Genomic DNA, 22,544 nt, shown 5'->3' on the forward strand with positions numbered 1-22,544 from the left:
AACTACTTGAAAACAGCTTCAAGGTAGGGGAGGAGAGGAAAAGGGGGGGAAAAAAAAGAAAGGCCCAGCCGTGATTTGAACACGGGAATCTCCGCATTACAAGTGCGACGCGTTAACCACTGCGCTACTAGGCCCGAGGGTTAGTAGTGGCTTTACTCTATGACTTATATCGGATGCTATAGTTCCCAAGAAGTTTGATATCTTTCTTATGCCCATACAAAAAGCACATAAGAAACCAAGTTGCTTTTATTCTTGTCTTCCTTTGGCTATGTATTTTAAGAGTTTGAAAAATAACGAGCTTAGTGTATATAATTTTGTGGCCGTACAAGGAGATATCTAATTCTTTTTTAACATCTATTTTCCAAAAAGTTTCTGGACTCAAACTTGAACACGCTGGTAGACAATTTTGGGGGTGTGAAACCTTAGAGAAGCAAAAAAGCTAAGGGCCTAGCCGTGAATTGAACACGGGATCTTCGCATTACAAGTGCGACGCGTTACCACTGCGCCACTAGGCCGGTAACATGTATTGAAGAAAAATCAGAGTCAATAGAAAGGCATGAGATAAAATCCCTATTTAGGTACTCATTGAGGGTGGTAAAACGGCCCTCCGGGAAAGCCGTGACGTAAATCCGGTACTGAAAATATATATAACGAAATAACTCTTTCTCTTTTTATTGAGGCTGGGGGGCTTCGGTACGGGGGTATGAGAATCTTGGTTAAATTATCATAGGACTGGCTACTTTGCGACCTGCTGGTTCTAAGTATTCGGCGAATGCATCTATAGTGATCTGAGGAATGCACTGTGTACTGGCGCAAAGACTATTTATTACCTATGAATCTTGAATTTTACTTAGTATAAAATAGAGTATGTCAAAATAGGGTCAAGGGCACCGTTGTATTTGCAGTAACGAACGACTAGGTTAAAACATTTGTACTCAAAAATCAAAATCATCAATCCAGCTCCCATCATAACGTCATAAATATATTGTTTCTCCAAAACATTGATACATCGTTGTCCCTTCAAGTACAGAGCATGCGGCGCGCATCGTAGGCAGCCCAGATAGATGACATTGATGAGTTCTGGGCCAGCGAAAAAGCGCGAGGCAGCATAGCCATCCAAAGAACCATCTTGCGACAGGCTGGATGAACACTTTAATGCGCCGTTCTGCAAGTTCTAGGAATTCACCTTGCAGTTTGAAGCTGTCCATTGTCGGGCGCGCGAGGTGTGCGAAGTGAGGTGATCAACAAGAGATCCGGGGTGCAGGATATGGCATTGCAAAAGCAAGATGTACCCGAATCATTCAGAAGAACCCGATCGCTCCAATTACTCCAGCCATGGACAGTCAGTAGTGATACAGATCTCGAAAATCATCTCACTGTCGGACCGTCCATCGCCGCTCTTCTCGTGACATCTTCATGTGTTTGCCGTAATACTCGTCTGGATTCTCAATGGGTGTTACACAGTGGACTGTTGGCGTAACCTGGAATTGTATACGCTTGTCAACAGTAGCAGCACGCGAGGATGACTGCTTCTTGAGGATGCTCTTCGATGAGCAAGAGTTTGTGTATGAATAGCTTGGCACTTGTAGTGAGGAGAATCTCATGCTGGACGGGCTCGCCGCGGAGATTGGCGAGACAGGTGTACGAGGAAGAGTACTTGGTGACTTGAGCGATAGTGATGGTCGAGGAGCGTTCTGCACAGCAGAGATGCTCAGGGACAGCTTTGGCTTGACGACACGGGCGGTATACATTGTGACGGATGAAGAATCAATGATAGTCCAAGAAGTTCAAGTTCAAGACAAGCGTTGATGTTAATCGGGTTTTATACAGGGAAACTTTGATCAACAAAGATATCCGAGTAAGGGGAGAAACAATTGTTGACGCAGGTGTAAGGAGTTGAAGTTGGACCAGCCAAATTGAAGCGCAGGAAATAAAGGCAAAAATAGAAAAAAAAAAATAGGAAAATAGGAAAATAGGAAAATAGGAAAATAGGAAAATAGGAAAATAGAAAATGTTAAACAATATTCAAAAATCTGTCTCCTGGGGGACAGATGGGTGCAGCTATATACACATCAGAAGAGAGGGGAACCAACTTCTTCTCTAAGCGCCCACCCCATGCACGACGGCGCACAAATCACCACCATCACATTCGAGTTTCTAACTTGGGAAAGCTTCCGTCCCGTCCAGCCAATTAAAATCCCTAAGGATTGGACTCCCTGTCTAGTGTGATGTGATGGACGGTAGGATTCGATGGGAGGCACATCCATATGCCCTGCAGCCAACTGCACCTGGAACCACACCGTGATCTTCCTGTCCATTTGATTCGAAACTCTCGACCGACTATCAATTAATAGACGAAGAATATTGCAGTTACAGAGGTACACCAAGTGGATTCCCACATTATTGGGTGATATCCCCGCATTATCACAGTGACTAGCAGCGGCGGCGAACCCTGATTGGTTTGATGAACAAATTTGGAAGATCGTCGTACTATAATTAGATATCACATGGAGTTGATGGCGCTATTAACTATTTTTACTCTTCAGGATTGAGAGCGATGAATGACATCTACCCTTGAACATACTCCATAATCACTCCGAAGCCTACCAACGCTACATATTAAATGCAGTTATAGCACTGTTGGTCACATTTTTATCTAGCTTTTTTTGGGCGGCCAATTGACCTTCAGTCCTTACAAGACAATGCTGATCTATGTTACATCCTCCTGTGTGATCATCCTAGTAACTTTGTTTCCTCATTTTTCAAACAGAGCACGCATGCTGTGGGATGCACATAATGCTTGATATGTATCCTATTTATAGACCTCTAACATCAACGGCGCATACTTGACACATACGGAGTACTCATATATACTTGATTAGGATGAACACCAGGGGAGAGTGTTTGAACTGATGAGACGAGCGACTCGCTCTAGTATGGGCCTGTGGCTGGACCTTGGACGGTAAGAAAGATATTAGAAACAGAAACGCAAGAAATGCGACGGACATGCGCAGGAGACACGGGAATTTTGGAATAAGGTACCGACCCGAGATCCTATGAGATTAGCGGAATCCGTAGGATCTTACCGGTGTGAAGAGTTGGGACATAGGCTGGGGGGCTGGGCATCCAAAGCTTCCAAGGTTTTTGGGAAGATTTCCCCGGCGGGGGGCGGGGGGCGGGGTGGAAAGGGGTGGGTGGCTGGGGCTTAGAAGGCTTCGGAATAGGCTGGGTCTTGGCTAGCTTATTAGTTACTAGGCGTTGTTAGGCGTTGCTAGAGGACTTTAAATTGTTTAGACTATTGGGCTAGTGTGTTATGATAATTATATCTTAAATCGATACCGGGAAGATATGGGGTTGTATGGATGTTGAAGCTCACTCTTCAAGATTATAGAGGGTGTAGTTACTATCTTTGTTTCTTATCGTTATGAGATGAAATCGAATGAAGGAAATGATCATATCCGTTGGGTATAGGAGGCTTTTTCTTATCAACGAGGTGTATAAGAAAGAACAAATTTAGAGGTTGAAGAGGACATTATATCTCGGGGGTATCAGACATAGTGACGAAATAGGATATAGAGAAATGGGGATAATATGATAAAACATCCATAGGGCTGAGTCGGTCCTTCACGTGTATGATAAGATCTTTTTGACTCCACCTTTTGATAAACAAAGGGATTATTTCCCTTATGCTCCATCAAAGGGGATTGAAGTTAAACATACTTGGTAGTACATATAGGTTAATAGTAGTGATGAGATTCTCATTGTTCTATTATAGCAACAAGTAGTTGTTGGAATCGCTCTTGAATTCTTCTATAGTTTCTCTTCATCTTTCTCTGAGTATCTGGCCATCGTTCTATGTGGGTATGACATTGATTTTACCCCAACAGCCTTCGGGTACATCCATGCCGTATTATAGTCTAACCTTTTACCTTCTATAAGCTTTTGACAGGAATAAACGAGGAATTGGAACTCAACTTTATATTCACATATAATGAATCTTGCCAGATGGTACGGAGCACTCCGAATATATGGAGTACCCCATATTATTAATTACGCGAGGTTAATCGGCAGGGTCCCGGTGAATCATTGGAGCTTTACAAGGCTCCCAAGAAAAAGGCTGTTATACACCGCTATACACCATTACCTATGATTTAGTGTCAGATTCAGAATCTCTACCCCATACTCTGTAGTGTAATTGGGACATAAAATTATAGATTAAATAATGAACATAATCGGTTAAATGCATTAATAAAGTGCGGAGAAAAAAAAAGGGAACCTCCGGAGTTAAGCCGAGTCTGGAAGACTTGGGAGAGGGGAAGATCTCAAATTGACCAATTGACATGAAAATCTCCAAATTCTTGTTCTCCGCACCGAACTCGGAGGGTCCCTGTTTTTCTTTGTTTTCGTGTCTTCTCGTCTTTAACGCTCACCGGTTCCGAAGGGGCCATGTGACACATTTCAACTCCCGGTTTCTCCCTGAAGGTTTTTCTTTCAAAGTCGCCTGTTATTTTTGGTTTTTTTTGTTATTTTTCGCCTTTCATGTCCTACCGTGGTGGCAAACATGGTATCCAAGGAATGATTGGTTAAAGAGTTTTTCTCGAACAAATAAGAAGTTATAGGCTAATTGAGGGATTGGATCTATTGTTATATACGGAATAGACCAGGGGGGAGTAATGCGGAGGTGAGAGCTGATTCGGTCCGATCTGTCCGGGTAAATAACGCCATAATGAAAAAAAAAAAAAATCTCCAAGGGGGTGAAAAATTCAACGTGGCGGGTGTATGCGTGAAATATGTTATAAAGCAATTAAAGCAATAGAAATATGAAATCTATCTACATTATCTATTGTAATATCTAATATTATATTATTATCATAAGAGAAAAAAGTCCACAAAACGTGTACCAAGTGGAACTCCCTTATATTATTTTATACCACTTTTTTCTTGTTGACTCAATCTCTTTCTCCACTCCTTCGACCCCTTCCTTCCCCCAGTTTTTCTCTTTTGGTTTTCGTGTTTATTACTCAATCAGCTTGCACATACACAATGGCCAGCGTAAAAGAAGCTGTAAAGGAATCACTCCTAGGCAGTACCGAGTCGCCTCAGCTGTCCCATCAGGCACGCTCCAACTTTATCCGCCATGCGCAAAAGGACGAGAATGGGGACCTTTTTATGGATAAGGAGAATTTCATTGATGCTGTGGCACCCAAGCAGGAAGACTATGTAAGTGTTACTAGGGCAAAGGTACTGTCGCAATTGCTGACTTGGTTTTTCCTCCCAACAGCACAAGATTAAGCGCGAACAATATGGCATCCTTTTCAACGTCGCAGACCGACGGAGAGCTGGCAAGCTGAACATTACCGACTGGGCCTCCTTCGAAAACCTCCTCGCAAAGCCCGATGCCGAGTACGAGATCGCCTTCCGCCTCTTTGACTTCGATGGAACCGGTAGTGTCAAGTTCGATGCCGTGCAGGGATTGTATAACATGAACAAGAGTGCCGACAGCATTCCCTTTGACTGGAACTCAGAATGGGCATCGCTCTACGGAGGTCGTTCCAAGTCTCGCCATGATATGACCTACCCCCAATTCGCTCAGATGCTGCGCGGTTTGCAGGGTGAGCGTATCCGTCAAGCCTTCCACATCTTCGACAAGGATGGTGATGGCTTTATCCAACCCGAGGACTTCCAGCGCATTATCCTCGAGACCTCAAAACACAAATTGTCCGATCATGTCCTTGAGAACCTCCCCACCCTGTGCAATATCTCGACTAGCAACCGCATCTCCTACGCCAATGTCCGTGCTTTCCAGAATGTCATGCGCGAGATGGATATTATTGATATGGTGGTCCGTGAAGCAACAAAGAAGAGCACCGATGGCAAGATCACTCGTTCCGATTTCCTGAACGAGGCCGCTCGCGTCACCCGTTTCTCTCAGTTTACACCCATGGAGGCTGATATTCTGTTCCACTTCGCTGGACTCGATGCGCCTTCAGGACGTCTCTCTCAGAAAGACTTCGCCAAGGTCATCGATGCTTCATGGCGTATCCCCGGGATCGCTGTAGGCCAGGCCGTGGCTGCTGGACATGAAGTTGCCGAGAAGACTAAGAGTGTCCTTCACGGCGTCCTTGAGTCTGCACACCACTTTGCTTTGGGTAGTATCGCTGGTGCTTTCGGTGCTTTCATGGTCTACCCCATTGATTTGGTCAAGACCCGCCTGCAGAACCAGCGCTCGTCTCGCCCGGGCGAGAGACTGTACAACAACTCTATCGATTGCGCTAGGAAGGTTATCCGCAACGAAGGTTTCACTGGACTGTACTCTGGTGTTATTCCTCAGTTGATTGGTGTGGCACCCGAAAAAGCTATCAAGCTGACTGTGAACGATCTCGTTCGTGGCTACTTCACAGACAAGGAAACCAACCGTATTAAGTACGCCCAGGAAGTTTTGGCTGGTGGAACTGCTGGTGCTTGTCAAGTCGTCTTCACAAATCCTCTTGAGATTGTGAAGATTCGTCTGCAGGTCCAGGGTGAAATTGCGAAGAGCGTCGAAGGTACCCCTCGCCGCTCAGCCCTCTGGATTGTCAAGAACCTGGGTTTGGTGGGTCTGTACAAGGGAGCCAGCGCCTGTCTCCTTCGCGATGTCCCCTTCTCGGCCATCTACTTCCCCACATACGCACACTTGAAGTCCGACTTCTTCGGTGAAACCGCCACAAACAAGTTGGGCGTTGTCCAGCTCCTCACCGCCGGTGCTATCGCCGGTATGCCCGCCGCCTACTTAACCACACCTTGCGACGTCATCAAGACCCGTCTGCAAGTCGAAGCCCGTAAGGGTGATACCAAGTACCACGGTCTGCGCCACTGCGCTTCCACCATCTGGAAAGAAGAGGGTCTAGCCGCCTTCTTCAAGGGTGGACCCGCCCGTATCATGCGTTCTTCGCCTCAATTCGGTTTCACCCTTGCTGCATACGAGGTGCTGCAGAAGGCCTTGCCCATGCCTGGTGAGGGCGACGCCATCACGCCCACTGGCCACGTTGAGCCTAGTGTCGGTGGGCAAGGTGCTAAGGCGCCTCTACCTTACCTCCGGTCAAGGAACGCGCTGAAGATCATCCTTGATCTGGACCAGAACATTGGCCGGGTGCAGGTCCCACGGCCTGAGAACTGGCCCAAGTTTCTGCAGAGCTCGAAGTGAGGTTGCTGTTATTTACTGAATCTGCTACTTCTCGTCTTTGTTTCTTCATCTTTTTACTAGCGATATGTTTCTCATTTCTCATTTGGTCAAGGCCTATCTTTCTCTTTAGCATGAGATCTTTCTCACATTTCTTTCGGATTCTTTTCATGTCAGCCCTCTTTGTGGTTTAGTTGGGCTTGGCATGGGTTGTACATCCCCCCCCTTTGCATCATGATGTCTTCTCTCCACTTGCCGGAGACCACCTGTGTTTGCATTGTACCAACAGCAGATAGATATGGAAAGAAGGTGTGGGTTGTCTTAGAGGGCCCTGAATGTGGTGTTTCTATCAATCTAGATTTGGTTTGGGTTGATATTCTTCTATTTCTTGACGTGGATCTAAACGTAAACAAATGTATAGTTCATCCAAGATGTGCATAGAGAACAGTATATATATCTAGATCAAGAATATGGTTTTGACGTGATAATCTGCACTGGGCTAAATTGTAATTCTAGTTCTGTGTTTACCCCAATCCCGGGAAAATATATACATGAAGCATAGTTTGCAAGCTCACAAACGGGTATCGGAATCTACTCAAAAGGAAAGATTCCCTGTACAGGTGATGTTACATTTATATCCTCGAGGATATATTGGTTATGGCCTGGGCCCACGTGTGGGAAATGCTAGACCCAGTTGTTGTAGATAGAAAGACATCCCATCCTGATCTAAATGATCGATTTGATATTGAGGCGGAAGTGGCTCAATGCGGTGGCGTATATTCCGAGCCCATATGACGGAGCCCCAAGATCAGAGGCTTGTTCTTGATGAAGACCGAATTCAGTCCCAATTTAATAGAATCTAAGCTTCCGTGTTGACTCTTTCTTAGTGACTTCCTCGGTCTTCTTTTCTTCCGAAGGCTGTGTAGGTTGTTTTTGTTCTTTCTCGGGTTCCTGTTGCTTCTCTGCTTGGGACTGGGCGGTCTTCCTCTCATGCCATAGAGAATCCTCGGCTTCAATCTCGCGCAGTACTAGAGAAATGGTCAGACTCTAACCATAGAATAGGATTGTCGGATATTGAACATACCTTCGTCCCACTCTCGTTCCTTTGCCTCATCGCCCGTTCCCAACAACTTCTCCACATCAACCTTCTCTCCATTCTTGACTCGTGCAATAATCTCCGCCAGAAGCTCAATCTTCGCATCCGTCGTCCGAGTATACGCCGCATAGCCGTTCTTCAATGTGAGCATGCGAATGGCCTGCGAGCCGATAAGAGTGAACATGATGATGTAGAACGTCGCCGGGTTCCATTCTTTAGATTTCTCTTTCGCGGGATCCTTGCGCGCTCTGCCACCCCGAAGGAATCGGGGAATCATTGCCGTCCATACTGACGTGTCTGCGATCTTCGGAAGACGATCGGAGGTCGAATATGAGCGCCCAGCCGGAGCACGGCATTGTCTGGTAGCATTTAATGTAGAAGGAGCAGAAAATATCTGTCTGCTTAGCCCAAAGGGCTTGAATCTGAAAGCCATAGCTCTGTTTGCGTCTAGTAGTACTCGTCGATCTTCAGAAGCGGGAAAAGTTGAGGTTGTGATTGCCTGAGGCGATAAGGCTATCAACCATCTTAATACGGTATAGCGTTGTTGTTGCTGCGACAACCCCCCCCGTTTAGTGTCCGATAGCGATTGCACATCAAAGGCTCGACGCGAGCGATGACCTCAGTCCTGCAGCTTCGATAAAACGACCAAAAATGGCGGTCACCGTCTTACCGGCCAGCTCTTTAACAGAGTCAGTGAAACAGGCCCTTCGATCAACGACAACATGCTCAGACGCTACTGTGTTGTCCCTCCAAACACTCCTCCGCGGATCGCCAAAGATGCCCGAGAAACCCACGAAACGCACAAAGTCCACAAGAGAACCACCCGCCACCCCGAGTCGGACGAGAACTTCCCGTACAACGAGGACGAAACCTGCTAGTGATACGGCGCTGCAATCATTGGCCGATCACGACACCGCGGCTTTGTCGTGTCAGGAGAAACTGGTCTTTGCTACGGAGGTGTTCAATGCTACGTTAAAGACCCTCACGGATGCCGCGAAGATATCCACAGCGAAACGCCAGAATAATGCCCCCGATACTGGCCCTGATGCAGGCATCGTCTCTGCTGCAGAGTGCGCTAGGCTTTCTTTGTCAACACTGCGCACCCTTAAAAATGATGCTGGGAACGACCAGTTCCCGAATATGCAGCTCGAGCAGGGGCTGTGTGTGCTTGCGGGAAAGCTTATCTCCTTGGGGCTGAATGACGTGGCATACAAAGAGCTTCGGCTTTTGAAGCGGAGGATACAACAACATCTAGATGGCGGGAAGGCCGGGAAGAAGACCACAGAGGCGAAGGAACTGGCGGATGAAGAAGCCTCGAAAGAACGGATGTCGGATCTCTTGACGTTCGCTCACATCTCGAACGCGAAATCGTTGTACGGCTTGCTTGTTCCTTTTCACTCGAATGTGATGCGGCTATTTGCTGCGGATAGAAGAGCTTCTACAATCCAGAAGGTCTGCCCTTCTTTGCAACTTTCAGATTCAAGTAGCCCTGCTCAAGTCATTTTGGCTGCTATGAAGTCAGGTCAACTGTCGAATGACAAAGCTGCTCTACAACTCCAGCTATTATCGAATACAATTCTATCGCTTTGCTCCGGGACATCTTTCTCGAAGGATGAGGCCTCGAATAGTTTGAAGCCAACCACGTCATTGGCTTTGCAACTACTTTCTCTCGAGGTTCGATGCTTGGGCTGGAAGCTGTCCGGTCATGTCTGTGATGAGAGCAAGGAAGTGTTCGATCCTTTGCTTCGTTATTTTGGTAGCTTTTCTCACCGGAGCAGAGGTATTGAGAAAGCTGAGTTTGCTTCAATCTACCAAACGGTTACCCGGTTGCAAACATCCATTGCAGATGTTAAGAAGAAGTCATCAGAAACACAAAACGCCAATCAGGCTGCAAAGCTCATGACTATTCTCGGGCAGCTCGCGTTCGATGCGGGCTGTTTTGATGAATCTATGAAGCTTTTTGCTCAAGCCATCAAGCCCCTCTCAAAAACCCAATCTCTTTCGCTGGCAACGGTTCGGTGTAAAATCGCATCTGTTCATTTCCAGGCTTCCAAGACATCGAAAAAGTTCCTGGACGGAGCTTTGGATTCTGTGTCAGAGGCGACCCAATCCCTAGGACTGCAATTAAGAGGCAGTGCGAACGACCTAGATGAACTGCTGGTGGAAGCTGCACGACTGAAGAAGCTGGCTCTTGCGTGGTTCGGAGAGGCTATGACAAAAAGTTCCGAAACCGAAAACGAGAAAAACGAAGTTGCTAGTCAGATCAGGGAATATCTACAAGCATTCATCAGGTTCCTCAGACGCTATGTTGGACGCCTACCAACAGAGGATGGCGACGAAAAAGAGATTGAGATGTTCAACAAACGCATTTCAATTTCTAGGAGCATTATTCTAGCTGCCATTGATTCGACTGTTGCAATTGGGAAACTTTCGATCATGTCCCAGAGGCCACCATGGGCAGACATGCTTCCGATTCTGTCTGATTGCCACCGCTTGCTCTCCGCTATTGAATCTTCCAATGAGCAAAGCACAGAGACAACAGAAAACGTAGGAATGGCACTTGTCAAGCTTTCAACCCTTTTCTGGTCTCGATACATCAAAGAAAAAGAAGCTGGACAGGGTTATCGGGAGCTTATACCCCTTCTCAAACAATCTACCCAGCTGCTTTCAAGCTGCTCGCCGTCTCAACGCAGCACGGCGTTTGCAGCCCTCAAGTTCGAGAGAATGGCCCATCTGTACATCGAGGGCAATATGTACATTGATTCAGAGCTGATGTTTCGACAATCAATTGAAGAATACATTCTCTCTGGCACTCTAGAGCAGATCGTCAAGAGCAACGGAGGACACAATCCAAGTTCGGTCGACCAGGATCCTAAGAGCCCTGGGTTCATGCTTGGCCGTGTATTTTCTGCCTTCCTGAAGATGAAGCTGCGCAGGAAGGGATCCCACCCCTCTGTTGTCTATGATGATGTTGAACTAGAATTCGAGCAAAGAGGTCTTCTTCTTGAATGGCAGATGAGCTTGCTTGTTGACATGCATAGCTATTGTTCAAACGAAGAAGAGTTCCGCTTGATGCTTGGCTCGGCTGTTTCCTCCCTCCTCGATCTCTACCCCCCTGACGTCTACCCTATTCGCCATTCTCGTGTGATTCTCTCTGCCTTGCGGCTTCTACTGGAGCAGCCTACTGCCTTGGATTCTTCTTTGATTGAAACTCTGCTAGATGCAGGAACAAAAGCTTTGGATGGCGGGTTACAAGTCCGAGAGGACATTGATCTTGCTTCATTTGCAATCCATATTAGCAACTCATTACGCGTCATCGTCGGCTTTCACCGCGGCAAGATTGATGCAAGCGAACTAGATGAAACGCTTGCATCGTGGACTTTATTGGCGCGCAAGTCCCACGACTGGAATACACTGCTGCTCTGCATCAATGACACGGACTACTGGGTCTTGCAGTTGAAGGCCCTGGTTGATTATACCGAAATCCACGGGCTTTGGAAAGCTCAGCTATGCACCCTGGAACTGATATTGCGTGCCGCGGAGCTCCAGCAATCAGGGGACCTGTCAGATGCCATCATCATTCTGTCGCGCTTGGTATTGCAGAATTGCCGCCTGGGCTACTGCCAAAAGGCAAGTGAACTCCTATCGCGTGGTGAGCAGTATCTTGCTCAAACCAAGGTATCTTCTCTTGCTACCATTTCCTACAAAGTTGCGCGGGTGGAATATCTTTTAGAGACCGGAGAACCCGAGAAAGCAGCAGCCGTTCTTTCAGCGGCCCGCGCTCTCTATGAAAAGTGCCAGAAGTCAGAACTAAGCAACTTGACTGTCCTGTCGAAGATCTCATGGGAAAGAATGGTAGCAGATGCCGCCTTCGTTCAGTCAAGGTTGTTCGCCGCGCAGGGCTCAGCAACCCAGGCTCTGTACTTCGCAAAGTTATCTGTACGACTCAATTGCCGCATATGGGCTAAGGTTGAGAGGCTCGCCCAAAGAAAGCAAGACAAACTGCTACCCGCAGCAGGAAGCTCTGATGTTGAGGCTGTTGCTGATGGTATCGCAAAGCTTGATTTGTCCCAGAACGGGTCTTCCCCGGATGTGTCTGCTAGCTATGTTCAAGGTGCGCCTTTCTGGCCGCATCTGGGTTCCCACCATACCTGCTTGTTGAACCTAGCTACATTATCTGCCCACCATGGCTTGTTCCAGGATGCTATCTATTACAGCGAGCAAGCACTGAAGATTGATAAAACTCTTGATGCGAATGCACGGCTACTTGCGGCGCAGACCCAGCTCGGTTGCCATTGGATTCTCAGTGGGCACATGACTGAGGGACAGGACCATCTCTCTGCGGCGGCTGAGTCGTCTAAACAAACCCAGAGAAGTATTGAAACCGTGTCTTTCCAAATGGCTCTTGCATCCCTATACAAGACGCAGGGTGCACATGAGAAGGCACTCCGCGTTCTTCTTGAAGCAGACAAAATTATCACAGCCGTCACCTCTGCTGATGTGCTTGCCAATCCGGAGGCCTCAGGAATGGCAGAAATCGAAGAAAAGATGGACAAGTTACGGGTTAGAGCAAGCAGCCGGCGAACCCCAACACCTCGGACCCCAACACCTACTACGACTACTACTACTCGGCGAACCCGTGCAACCAGTTCCACTACTACCAAAACCACAAGGAAATCTTCAGCTCCAAAATCAACTCTCCCCGAAGTCCAATCTAAGTCCCTATTACAACTGAAAGGCAGCATCCTCAGACAGCAAGCTGATTGCCTGAGAGAATTGCGCGACTTTGAGCGATCTGCGCAAACACTCGCAGAAGCCAGACAATTTGCCGTGGCCAGAGAAAGCAAGATCACTCTGGAGATCGGTGAAAGCGAGCATCTGTTGGCTGATGCAATTCGCCGTTTTGCCAGCCATGCCGTGTACTGCGTCTTACCTGAATCTACAATCTCGTTGCCATCACTCAAAACACCAAGCAAGACGATAGATGAACCTAGCTTACCCACGACAAAGCCATCGACAAGGAGAACCAGGGCTCCCGCCAAAACAACACGCACTAAGGCTCAAAGAGCCAGTGAGGACTTTTCGGTTATGCTGTCCAAGGCGAGCGATTGTCTTGCCAGTGTCTTCTCCGATGCCACAATTCTAGGTTCAACGCTTGATAGCCATGCAGCATCTCGCTTGATGAGCCGGATATCTATGCTATCGCATGCGACTTCTCCCGGGATCCCAGCGACTCTAGCTCAGTCGCCTGCAACTATGAATGGTAAGTCTTGCGAAATCCTTTCGGTTTGACGTGTATCTGACTTTTCAATTAGAGATCGGACGTGTTGGCGCATTTGCCCGAGAACGTATGGCGATTGACATCGATCGACAGCTGGCTGATTTTGCCGACCCTCTTCTTTGGCCGGCATCGTTCCCCTCAGCTGTCGAGCTGGACAATGATCTTTGCTCCAACTTCACACAGGATTACGTCGATATTCTGCCTGAAACTTGGAATGTGCTCTCTTTGTCATTGAGTGCCGATCATACTGAATTTGTGGTTTCACGACTCCAAAAAGACCGCCCGCCGTTCCTTCTGCGTCTTCCCCTCCACCGAGGAAACTCGGAAGACGACGAGGAAGAACAATTCACCTTTGAGGATGGAAAGGATGAAATGCAAGAACTCATCAAGCTCGCCAACCAAAGTGCACATGCAGCTAAGGCCCAGACGGACAAGGTGTCGAAGAAGGAATGGTGGAAGACCCGTGAAGCGCTTGATCGTCGGATGGAAAGCGTGCTTCAAAATATTGAGAACATATGGTTTGGAGGGTTCCGCGGTGTGTTTTCGCCACTCTCACGGGAGACTACTGCGCTGGCCCGGTTTGCGAGTACCTTCCAAAGCATCCTTGACAAGCATCTTCCTTCTCGGCAAAAGGGTGGCAAGGCCGCTGGACCCCGGCTTACGCTGCATCAGAATGTAGTAGACTTGTTCATTGGGCTTCGCGATCTCGAAGAGCAAGAAGAGCCCGAAGACACCCTGATGGATCTTCTTTACTTTGTCGTGGATATCCTACAATTCCAGGGCGAGCGCAATGCCTACGACGAGATCGACTTCGACATGATGGTCGTAGATACCCTCGATGCCTTGCGGGGCTACCATGAAGCTGCGCGCGATGAACTTGCAACACGGCCGCCAAGGCATACAATCCTCGTCCTCGACAAAGCCCTCCACCTATTCCCTTGGGAATCACTTCCCTGTCTTCAAGGATACCCTGTATGCCGCGTCCCATCCCTCGAGTGTCTGCGGGACCGAGTCCTCCAATTCCGCAAGGCATCCTCCGGAGCCATTCTGGACCGGACCTCCGGTGCATTCGTCCTCAACCCGACAGGCGATCTACGAACAACACAAACAACATTCGAACAAGACCTCTCCCGATTCAAATCTTGGACCGCAGTCGTACAGCGCGAACCAAGCGAAGACGAATTCCGCGACGCGCTAGAAAAGAAAGATCTATTCCTCTACTTCGGTCACGGTAGTGGCGCGCAGTACATCCGCGGCCGCACGGTCAAACGGCTCACGCAATGCGCTGTTACTTTCCTCATGGGATGTAGCAGTGGCACTTTGACTGAAGCCGGCGAGTACGAGCCCTACGGTACGCCGATGAATTATCTTCATGCAGGTAGTCCTGCGCTCGTGGCTACGCTGTGGGATGTTACGGATCGGGATATCGATCGATTTACCACAACTGCCTTTGATGCGTGGGGCCTGGTCGAGAAGACGGATAAGAAGGATAAGAGCCGACATGAGGACGTTGGGCTTGACACGGCAATTGCGCGTTCGAGAGGTGCTTGTGTGTTGAAGTATCTGAATGGTGCCGCGCCTGTTGTTTATGGAGTTCCAGTGTTTTTGGAGTAAATATGAGGTTCATGTTTCTCTTATTGTGTATATATACCTTGGCGTTCCTGTATCTGATTTGACTCTTCATACTTAGCATTCCAAGGGTTTAATAGATTAATGTTCACTTATTATGTTAAGATGCAATTAATAGACTATGATGTCTACTATGTAATTCCATAACATCCGAAATAGGAAATATAATCCTAAAGTGGACCTTCCCCCTCATGCGGGACAATTCCCCCCCACCATAAAAAACGTCTCCCCGTTGTCTTCCTATTTTCTTTCCTACATACTACATCATGTCCGTCACAACAAATGCAACCATCGCCTCTTTCGGCGGCAAGCTCCTAAAGCTGAGCCATGCCGCTACAACTACAAAATGCGAGATGAAATTCAACCTCTTCTTGCCCCCGCAAGCTCAGACACAGAAAGTCCCCGTACTGATCTACCTCTCTGGTCTAACCTGCTCCGCCGAGAACTGCTCCGAAAAGGGCTTTTTCCAGCATAGCGCCAGCAAGAAGGGAATTGCCGTTCTGTACCCTGATACCAGCCCACGTATGTCTGCCTTATTATTGCGTCCACCTATATCTTCCATCTAAATTATCCGGAAATAAAGAAAATACATAATTAACATTTCTAAGGCGGCCTCGGCATCCAAGGCGAGGACGACGCATATGATTTCGGCTCCGGCGCTGGATTCTACGTCGACGCCACAAAAGCCCCTTACAATGCCGGCTATAACATGTATAGCTATGTCACCGAAGAGCTGCCGAAGACTGTCTTTGCTGCATTCTCGCAGTTGGATGCTAGTCGTGTTAGTATCACTGGTCACAGTATGGGTGGACATGGTGCGCTCACTTTGGTAAGTTACAAGATGTTCTATAGACGAAAGAGCCGGGAGAATATCCTTAAAGCTTATCTAACACATGCATCAGTTCCTCCGTAACCCGGGCAAGTACAAGTCTGTCTCTGCGTTCGCGCCAATCACCAACCCCATCAACTGTCCCTGGGGCCAGAAGGCGTTCAAGGGATACTTCGGCGATGACCAACAGGATAAGTGGAAGGAGCACGATGCTACTGAGTTGATTAAGAAGTGGAGTGGCGGTCCGTTGGATATTCTGGTTGATGTGGTGAGTTTCATTTTCATTTTGCTTTACTCTGTTCATTGTACAGTGTCTAATTTATATCCAGGGTACCGGCGACAACTTCTACAAACAAGGCCAACTCCTACCGGAGAACTTCGAAGCTGCTGCCCGTGACGCAGGCATCGCCGGTTTGAATGTTCGATACCAGTCGGATTATGACCACTCCTATTATACCATTGCTACCTTTGCGGATGACCATGTTGAGCATGCGGCCAAGTATCTCTTTGCATAGTGTGTGCTCTCCTAACTCCTAATTTCAAAATATGTTTGTCTTATCTTGTGTCTTTTTGTAAACTGGATCTGATTGGTTCTTTTCTTGGCTCAAGTGAGAGTCAGGCTGTTAGGTCGATGATATAGATAGGTCTGGGATTTGGGATGACCATGCAAAGCTGATGATAGGGAGATGATGCCACATCTGGTAAACTGAAATAACGAGACCAAATTGAAAATATAGTGCCTGAATCTATGGAATCGAATTATATCATTCATTTCTTACTTCTACTTCTAGTCAAGTAACTAGGTAAATTGCCGGACATGAACTGAGGTCATGGTGATCACTCTACATATTGAAATATTAATACATCTCTTACACATCAGATCCTTCTAATCTTCAATCTCCATAGCCTAATTATGAATCCCGCGTATTGTTGCCAATGCATATCTTGCGAATCAAATATTTGCCCCGATCCTCCTTGGAGGGCAAGGTACCAAGTATGTGAGTATGATCCCTATCCTGCTATTACACTTGAAACTCATCCACAATAGTACATAAGACCCGAAGCAAGACCCAGCTGACCGATGTTTATACCACCGAGTTTGACTGGAAGCGGGAATGTTGCGCTGCTCGACAGGAATTAGCTTGGGGACCTAGCAATACTGCTAAAAAGCTCGGTCCTTGGTATGAAAAACAAACAAAAACGCCCGCCAAAGCTTTCGTATTTCATGAGAGCTGTTGGATCCTCTTGACTCGGCAATTTGAAGGGGAGAAGATTGATTTCGACAAGCTTTTTGAAGTTTGTAAGGACATTCCGGGAAGATCGTACCGTAACTGTAAGTGAGCGCTAAATTTATGTCGGCCTTCTTTAACAGACATAGTGCACAACGACAATGATCGTTATCCTTTGGAACAACCCGTTATCGATCAACTTCAAGATGCAGAGACACAATTTCCGATGTCTAAGATCGCAAATGACTCTTCGAAGAGTGTGCTTCACTCTGACTGCTTTGACATCCTCCCACTTGAGATACGAATTCATATCTCGACTTATCTTCCTACCGTCGACTTCTTAAAACTACGACTGGCATCCCGTGCAATGGTAGCTGTCTTTGAATTTCAATCATTCTGGAAATCGAGGTTTGCGGTGAATGGAGATCGTGGATTCCTAAACTATCTACTAGCAGATTCTACAAATGGGGAGAAGAACTGGCGACTCATATACCGCTGCACGAGAGAGATTGACCCATCTCATAACCTCCGGACGGTACAGCGACGATGGAAACGTGTCCGATGGCTAAGAGACAGATGTTCAATGGTCACAGCTTCGAAAAAGCAGATTGGCTCTAACCAGACATTACTTACTAAATTACGCTGGAAGGGGGTTTCTACTAGAATTCGATGCGATAGAGCCGGGAGATGGGGAAGAAGAATATGGGAGAAATGCTACGATTGTGGCACAGATCACAAACCCTTTTCTCAAGTCGTTCGATTAGGAGACTCTATCATCGGTTTAGCTGTGTCTATCCTACGTGAAGATACAGATACCTATATCACCGGCTTCGAATTGGTGAATGCAGATCCGGAAACGCCAAATACCATTCTTGGGTATCGGATACCAGGGGAATCAGTGACGATAGATCTCTGCGGTAAGCAACTGATGGGGTTTACGATTATTAAAGGACACGCTGGGATCCATTCAATACGCCCGATCATGAAGAAATTCAAGAACAACAAGGCTAGCTGGGTTGGTTTGCCGCAGGGCAGCGGTTCCCTCGTGATCAGGCGACTATACCTTCGGAATGGCATCAAAGCTATTTCGGGGGAATTTGATGTAAGTCACTTATTTCCGTTCCCTAAATGTATACAAAAGGTAACATTAAGAGTTAGTATTGCAAGATGATTGGTCTATCCATAGCATAGGTTGTCTTTGTAGTTGCTCATTAGCTAGAAATGATTTGCTTTTTATTGAATATCAATGTATTACGAAGTCCTAAAATATGGAAAAGAAAAAGATATAAAATCGCAGAGGTTGACTATCAATTATACGAACTTATTTAGGGCAACTCTACTACTTCAGTTCACATCCATCGAAGTGGAAACTCAACACAAAACACGAGGAAAATAAACCCATTTCATTTCGTCTTATCTTATGAAGCAGGTAAAAGAAAGAGAAAAGAAACGCCGAGTGGTGGGCTAGGGGATACAAAGGAACACCACAATGCCAATGCACCATGAGCAGAAGAGATCAAGAAGCAAACTATATACTCGGAACTTTTTGAAAAGGTGAATTCTGTTTTCTGATTTACTCCCCGAGAGTTTCCACTATTGGGGTTTAAGCTGAGTATGGTATCGAGACCGGAATACGATGAGATGAGGTAGATGGTATAGATGGCGAAGTCACAGGGCAACATGAGGAGAGACGTCACCTCGTCGCGTCAAAACGTAAAATGGAAAATGGATGGGGGAATCTCGAAAGCAGATAGAGAGGAGAAAAGGAAACTTCATGCGCTCAATCGTTGGATGAATGACTGTTGAATGTTAGTTAGATTCCACGTAGATCGACAACATTACTATCAAAGCAGTAGCACATACCGGGAAGAATTGCCGGAACCCTTTCACGTCCAGCTGGCCCATTGCGGTCAGGAACTCTTCGATGAGATCAGCCCCCATGCCCATACCGGGCAGTTCCTGGTTGCGCAAGTATTCCGCATACTCCATGCCTGTCTTAGAGTAAATGGTGCGTTGCAAAGCACCGGCCTCGGCAAGGACCTGCTTGGCTTGTGCATCCTTCGAGTTGAAGGATGGCGTCGTGGGGAGTGCCCAGCACAGAGGCGAGAACCGGGTGATCATGAATCCACCAAAGCCGGGGAGTGCGGCTTGGGCAGGTGCGGCGCCATTAGCAGGGGCAGGGGCAATGTCAGGTCCGCCCCAGCAGCTTGCCATACGGCCCAAGACGGAGAAAGCCATCTTGGCAGTTGTGAAATCATCGATATCTTTGGCAAAGTGCTCGATGGTGGTGATCACGGTTTCGAAGATGGGCTGGTTCCTCTCGCTGATGATGACAGACCCCAAATCATTGTTCAGCACAGCGAGCAAGAAGTTCAGATATTCTCGCTTCAACTCGGCAAGCTGAATCTCATCATCAGTGCCGGTGGTCGGATCGGCAATACCAGAGAAGACCCGCTGCAAGAAAGGAGTCAGGAGGGTGTCCAGGATGCTATAGATCTCACCCTTGAACCCAAAGATGACCTGATCGAGAAGGCGGAGGAATAGCGCCATCTCGTCCCGCGAAGAAGTCTGGGTCAAGAGCCCATCGATCCATCGGGGCAGTTGGGGGAGAATCTGCGCACCGAGAACGCCAATGAGCCGCGAGAACGCAAAGCGAGCAGCGGTCCGAATATTGAACGAGGAACTGAGAGACTCAAGCGCAACCAGGGTCGCTTCAGCCACCTGGGCGAAAGCCGCTGAGACCTCTGGCGCCGGGAGAGTAGAGGGCGAGCTGGTTCCCGGCTGCCAATCCGAGTAACCACGGGCGAGAGTTCCCAGAGCCATGATATCGTGGTGAATTTGCAGCAATGCGCGCTCGTCGTTGGCCTTGGCAGCTTCGAGGTTACGCTCCATGTCGCCAAAGACGGGGTTCATCACCGACTGGGCGTAGAGAACCTGCTTGTCTGCGCCGACACTAGGGGTCGAGGAAATGATTCCAACGGACTCGAAAAGGTACAGCTGGCTGTTGAACACGGCGTCCGCGGAGCCCTCGTGGTCCTCGGAGGACATCTCATCAGCGTCATCGCCCTCCGAAGGCACCTCGGCCTGGATAACCAACAAATCGCTCAATGCCTCAACGACATTCTGTGCCACGTTGCCAATTTGGCTACGCAGCTGTCTAGCTAGTCGCTGGAAGAGATACCACGAACGAGTCTTGACTTTTCGAACAGGGTGGTGCACGAGTTGGAGGAAACTCTCCAGAACTCCAGGGATGAGATGAGAGTGGTGAGTGAAGAATGAACTATAGCGAACACAAATCTCCATGTACTGAAGCTGCGTTGCGGGGTGGGTGAATGATCGGATATCGGACTCTACCATTGCAAGCATCATCTCAATGAGGCGGTTGGCAGCCATACCAGTAGGGGCGCCCTTCAAGTACAGACTGCCGCCTCTGACTGCCAGATCGCCAAATAGGAACATCTCGTGCAAAGCGAGATCTAGGTCACGCCAGTCAAGCTGCCCACCGGATTCCCGAAGTTTTTGGAAAGTGGTGCCCACCACCTCTGAAATTGCATCGATGTAAAGCTGCTCATCGGCGGAGGCGATAATTTGCTGCAAAACACCCAGTCTCTTGCGCAAGTCTTGGAATTCTGCCTCATCCGTCTGCTCGTCCTCTTCACCCCAGTTCGAGGTCTCGTCGTACCGCATTTTCGCAATAATGGCTTTCAGAATCGGAAGTAGGATGGACTTGTTTCGCTCCTCGAGGGACGGGTTCGCCTTGGCGAGTTTCCGGATGTAGGTGAGCATGTCGTTGACGCAAGGAATAACAGTCGAGCAGACTTCGTCGTACTCGTCTGAGAAGAACCGCAGAATGTGCGGCAGGAAGACCCGCAAAAGGTTTTCCGCCTGCTCCTTGACAGGACCAGCGTCGTTATCCAACACTCGCACAATATCCATGACTGTGTTATTGACAAGTTTGGCAACCGTCTCTGCCAAGTCAGTATCGTACTTGAATGTGAAACGGCTCTCTCGTAGTGGAGGGCTGTTGGACAGCTGGGTGATGATGGAGTCGAGGTTCAAGAAAGCGATCATCTCAATTTTGTCCGAAGGCTTCATCTTCTTGCCAATGATCTCGGTGAAGACGTCCACGGCCGCATCACGAACCCGCTGTTCTCCCTCCCGAAGTTCCTGCTTCTCGGCCCGTCCAAGCTGCTGGAAGAGCAAGTCCAACATGGTCTGGTTCACGACAAGACCAATATCGATCCAGCTGACCCAGCTACCAACCGCCTTCAAGCACATCTCGACAATCGTATCATCACCTTCCCGCCACACTGCCAAAATCTCCTGCCAGGAGTTGGCAATTTTCTGCATATCCCTCTCACGGATCAAGTCCTTCAGCGCATTCGCCTTGTCCTGCTCTCCGCGAGATCTGGAAACCAGCACATCGCCAATCTCCTCGTGAATCGAGCTCAGCACACGCAGGTAAAAGATAACTCCGACTTGGCTATCCCGGCCTGTAGATTTGTAGGTCAGGTTGAGTAGATCGTCGATGCAAGACTCCCAGCCGTTCGCATAGAGGGTCGAGAAGAGGAAAGTAACGGTCTGTGCGATTTTGTTCTGGATATAAGGAGCGTCAGGAGTGGCAGTTGCCTCCGGTCCGTAGACCTGACGAATATAGGCTAGCACACTGTCTCGAACGACACCGAGCGAGGCCGGATCGATCAAGCCGACCTGGGCGGCACTATTGACAATCTCCAAGCTGACATGCCGTACGACTTCGGGCCGCTGTGGAGTTTGGGTAAAGAGAGAGAGGCAGACCGGCCATCCGGAGGGGTCGGAGCGGACTTGGTTGAGGTATTCGTAGGCTTGCGATTTTAGAGCTGATTCGGAGGCTGGATTCCAGGCGATCTCAATGGCATTTGCTACCTAGGATGTGTCAATCATCTTGTGTCTTGAGCTGAGGAACGCTCAAGGTTTCGGAGGGGTTGAAACGGCGGGGGAGGGGCGGTGTTTTGAGGTGAAATTATTTTTTTGTTGGCTTGAAGGGTGAACATAATTGGGAGACTGACCTGTTCTTCCATCTTCCAGTCTCCCGAGGTTTTTGGGAGGAGAAAGGGAAATGAAAAGGGGAGGTGTTGTGTTGTCAAAATTGTTTTTTTGGTGGAGATATCACCGGGCATTTAACCTGGATATCGTAATCGATCCCGTGCCAGTTTCCGCCTTCGCTTGCCAAGAGAGTCCTAAGTCTCTAAAATAGTTAATATCTCAAGTAAAGAGAGATACAAAAGAAATTTGATTGAAATTTGAGGTTCTCTGTGTTTTCCTAAATAGGATAAGGGGCT

The 22,544-nt window shown here is 48.0% G+C and overlaps 6 protein-coding genes across 6 annotated transcripts; 3 read left to right on the plus strand and 3 right to left on the minus strand.

Moving 5' to 3' along the window:
- Positions 1 to 1,373: 1,373 nt before the first annotated feature.
- Positions 1,374 to 1,751, minus strand: PGRI_062570 (uncharacterized protein; the record flags this gene model as incomplete). The annotated part of the gene is made up of 1 exon (XM_040793971.1): positions 1,374 to 1,751. One exon carries the CDS (start codon positions 1,749 to 1,751, stop codon positions 1,374 to 1,376), a length of 378 nt encoding a protein of 125 aa, XP_040648826.1.
- A 3,292-nt stretch (positions 1,752 to 5,043) lies between these two features.
- On the plus strand, positions 5,044 to 7,183 carry PGRI_062580 (citrin; the record flags this gene model as incomplete). The annotated part of the gene is made up of 2 exons (XM_040793972.1): positions 5,044 to 5,220; positions 5,282 to 7,183. The coding sequence occupies 2 exons, from the start codon at positions 5,044 to 5,046 to the stop codon at positions 7,181 to 7,183; spliced, it is 2,079 nt and encodes a 692-aa protein (XP_040648827.1).
- An 825-nt stretch (positions 7,184 to 8,008) lies between these two features.
- On the minus strand, positions 8,009 to 8,532 carry PGRI_062590 (DUF5321 domain-containing protein; the record flags this gene model as incomplete). Its single annotated transcript, XM_040793973.1, has 2 exons — positions 8,009 to 8,187; positions 8,244 to 8,532. The coding sequence occupies 2 exons, from the start codon at positions 8,530 to 8,532 to the stop codon at positions 8,009 to 8,011; spliced, it is 468 nt and encodes a 155-aa protein (XP_040648828.1).
- A 374-nt stretch (positions 8,533 to 8,906) lies between these two features.
- Positions 8,907 to 15,150, plus strand: PGRI_062600 (C50 family peptidase; the record flags this gene model as incomplete). The annotated part of the gene is made up of 2 exons (XM_040793974.1): positions 8,907 to 13,518; positions 13,571 to 15,150. The coding sequence occupies 2 exons, from the start codon at positions 8,907 to 8,909 to the stop codon at positions 15,148 to 15,150; spliced, it is 6,192 nt and encodes a 2,063-aa protein (XP_040648829.1).
- Positions 15,151 to 15,431: 281 nt separating this feature from the next.
- PGRI_062610 (S-formylglutathione hydrolase) lies at positions 15,432 to 16,509 on the plus strand (the record flags this gene model as incomplete). The annotated part of the gene is made up of 4 exons (XM_040793975.1): positions 15,432 to 15,687; positions 15,774 to 15,994; positions 16,068 to 16,262; positions 16,324 to 16,509. 4 exons carry the CDS (start codon positions 15,432 to 15,434, stop codon positions 16,507 to 16,509), a joined length of 858 nt encoding a protein of 285 aa, XP_040648830.1.
- A 2,486-nt stretch (positions 16,510 to 18,995) lies between these two features.
- PGRI_062620 (Ran GTPase-binding protein LOS1) lies at positions 18,996 to 22,382 on the minus strand (the record flags this gene model as incomplete). The annotated part of the gene is made up of 3 exons (XM_040793976.1): positions 18,996 to 19,022; positions 19,087 to 22,128; positions 22,272 to 22,382. 3 exons carry the CDS (start codon positions 22,380 to 22,382, stop codon positions 18,996 to 18,998), a joined length of 3,180 nt encoding a protein of 1,059 aa, XP_040648831.1.
- Positions 22,383 to 22,544: the final 162 nt, after the last annotated feature.

This window comes from Penicillium griseofulvum (genome assembly GCF_001561935.1).
Source record: "Penicillium griseofulvum strain PG3 chromosome Unknown contig_95, whole genome shotgun sequence".
NCBI classification, from domain to species: Eukaryota; Fungi; Ascomycota; class Eurotiomycetes; order Eurotiales; family Aspergillaceae; genus Penicillium; species Penicillium griseofulvum.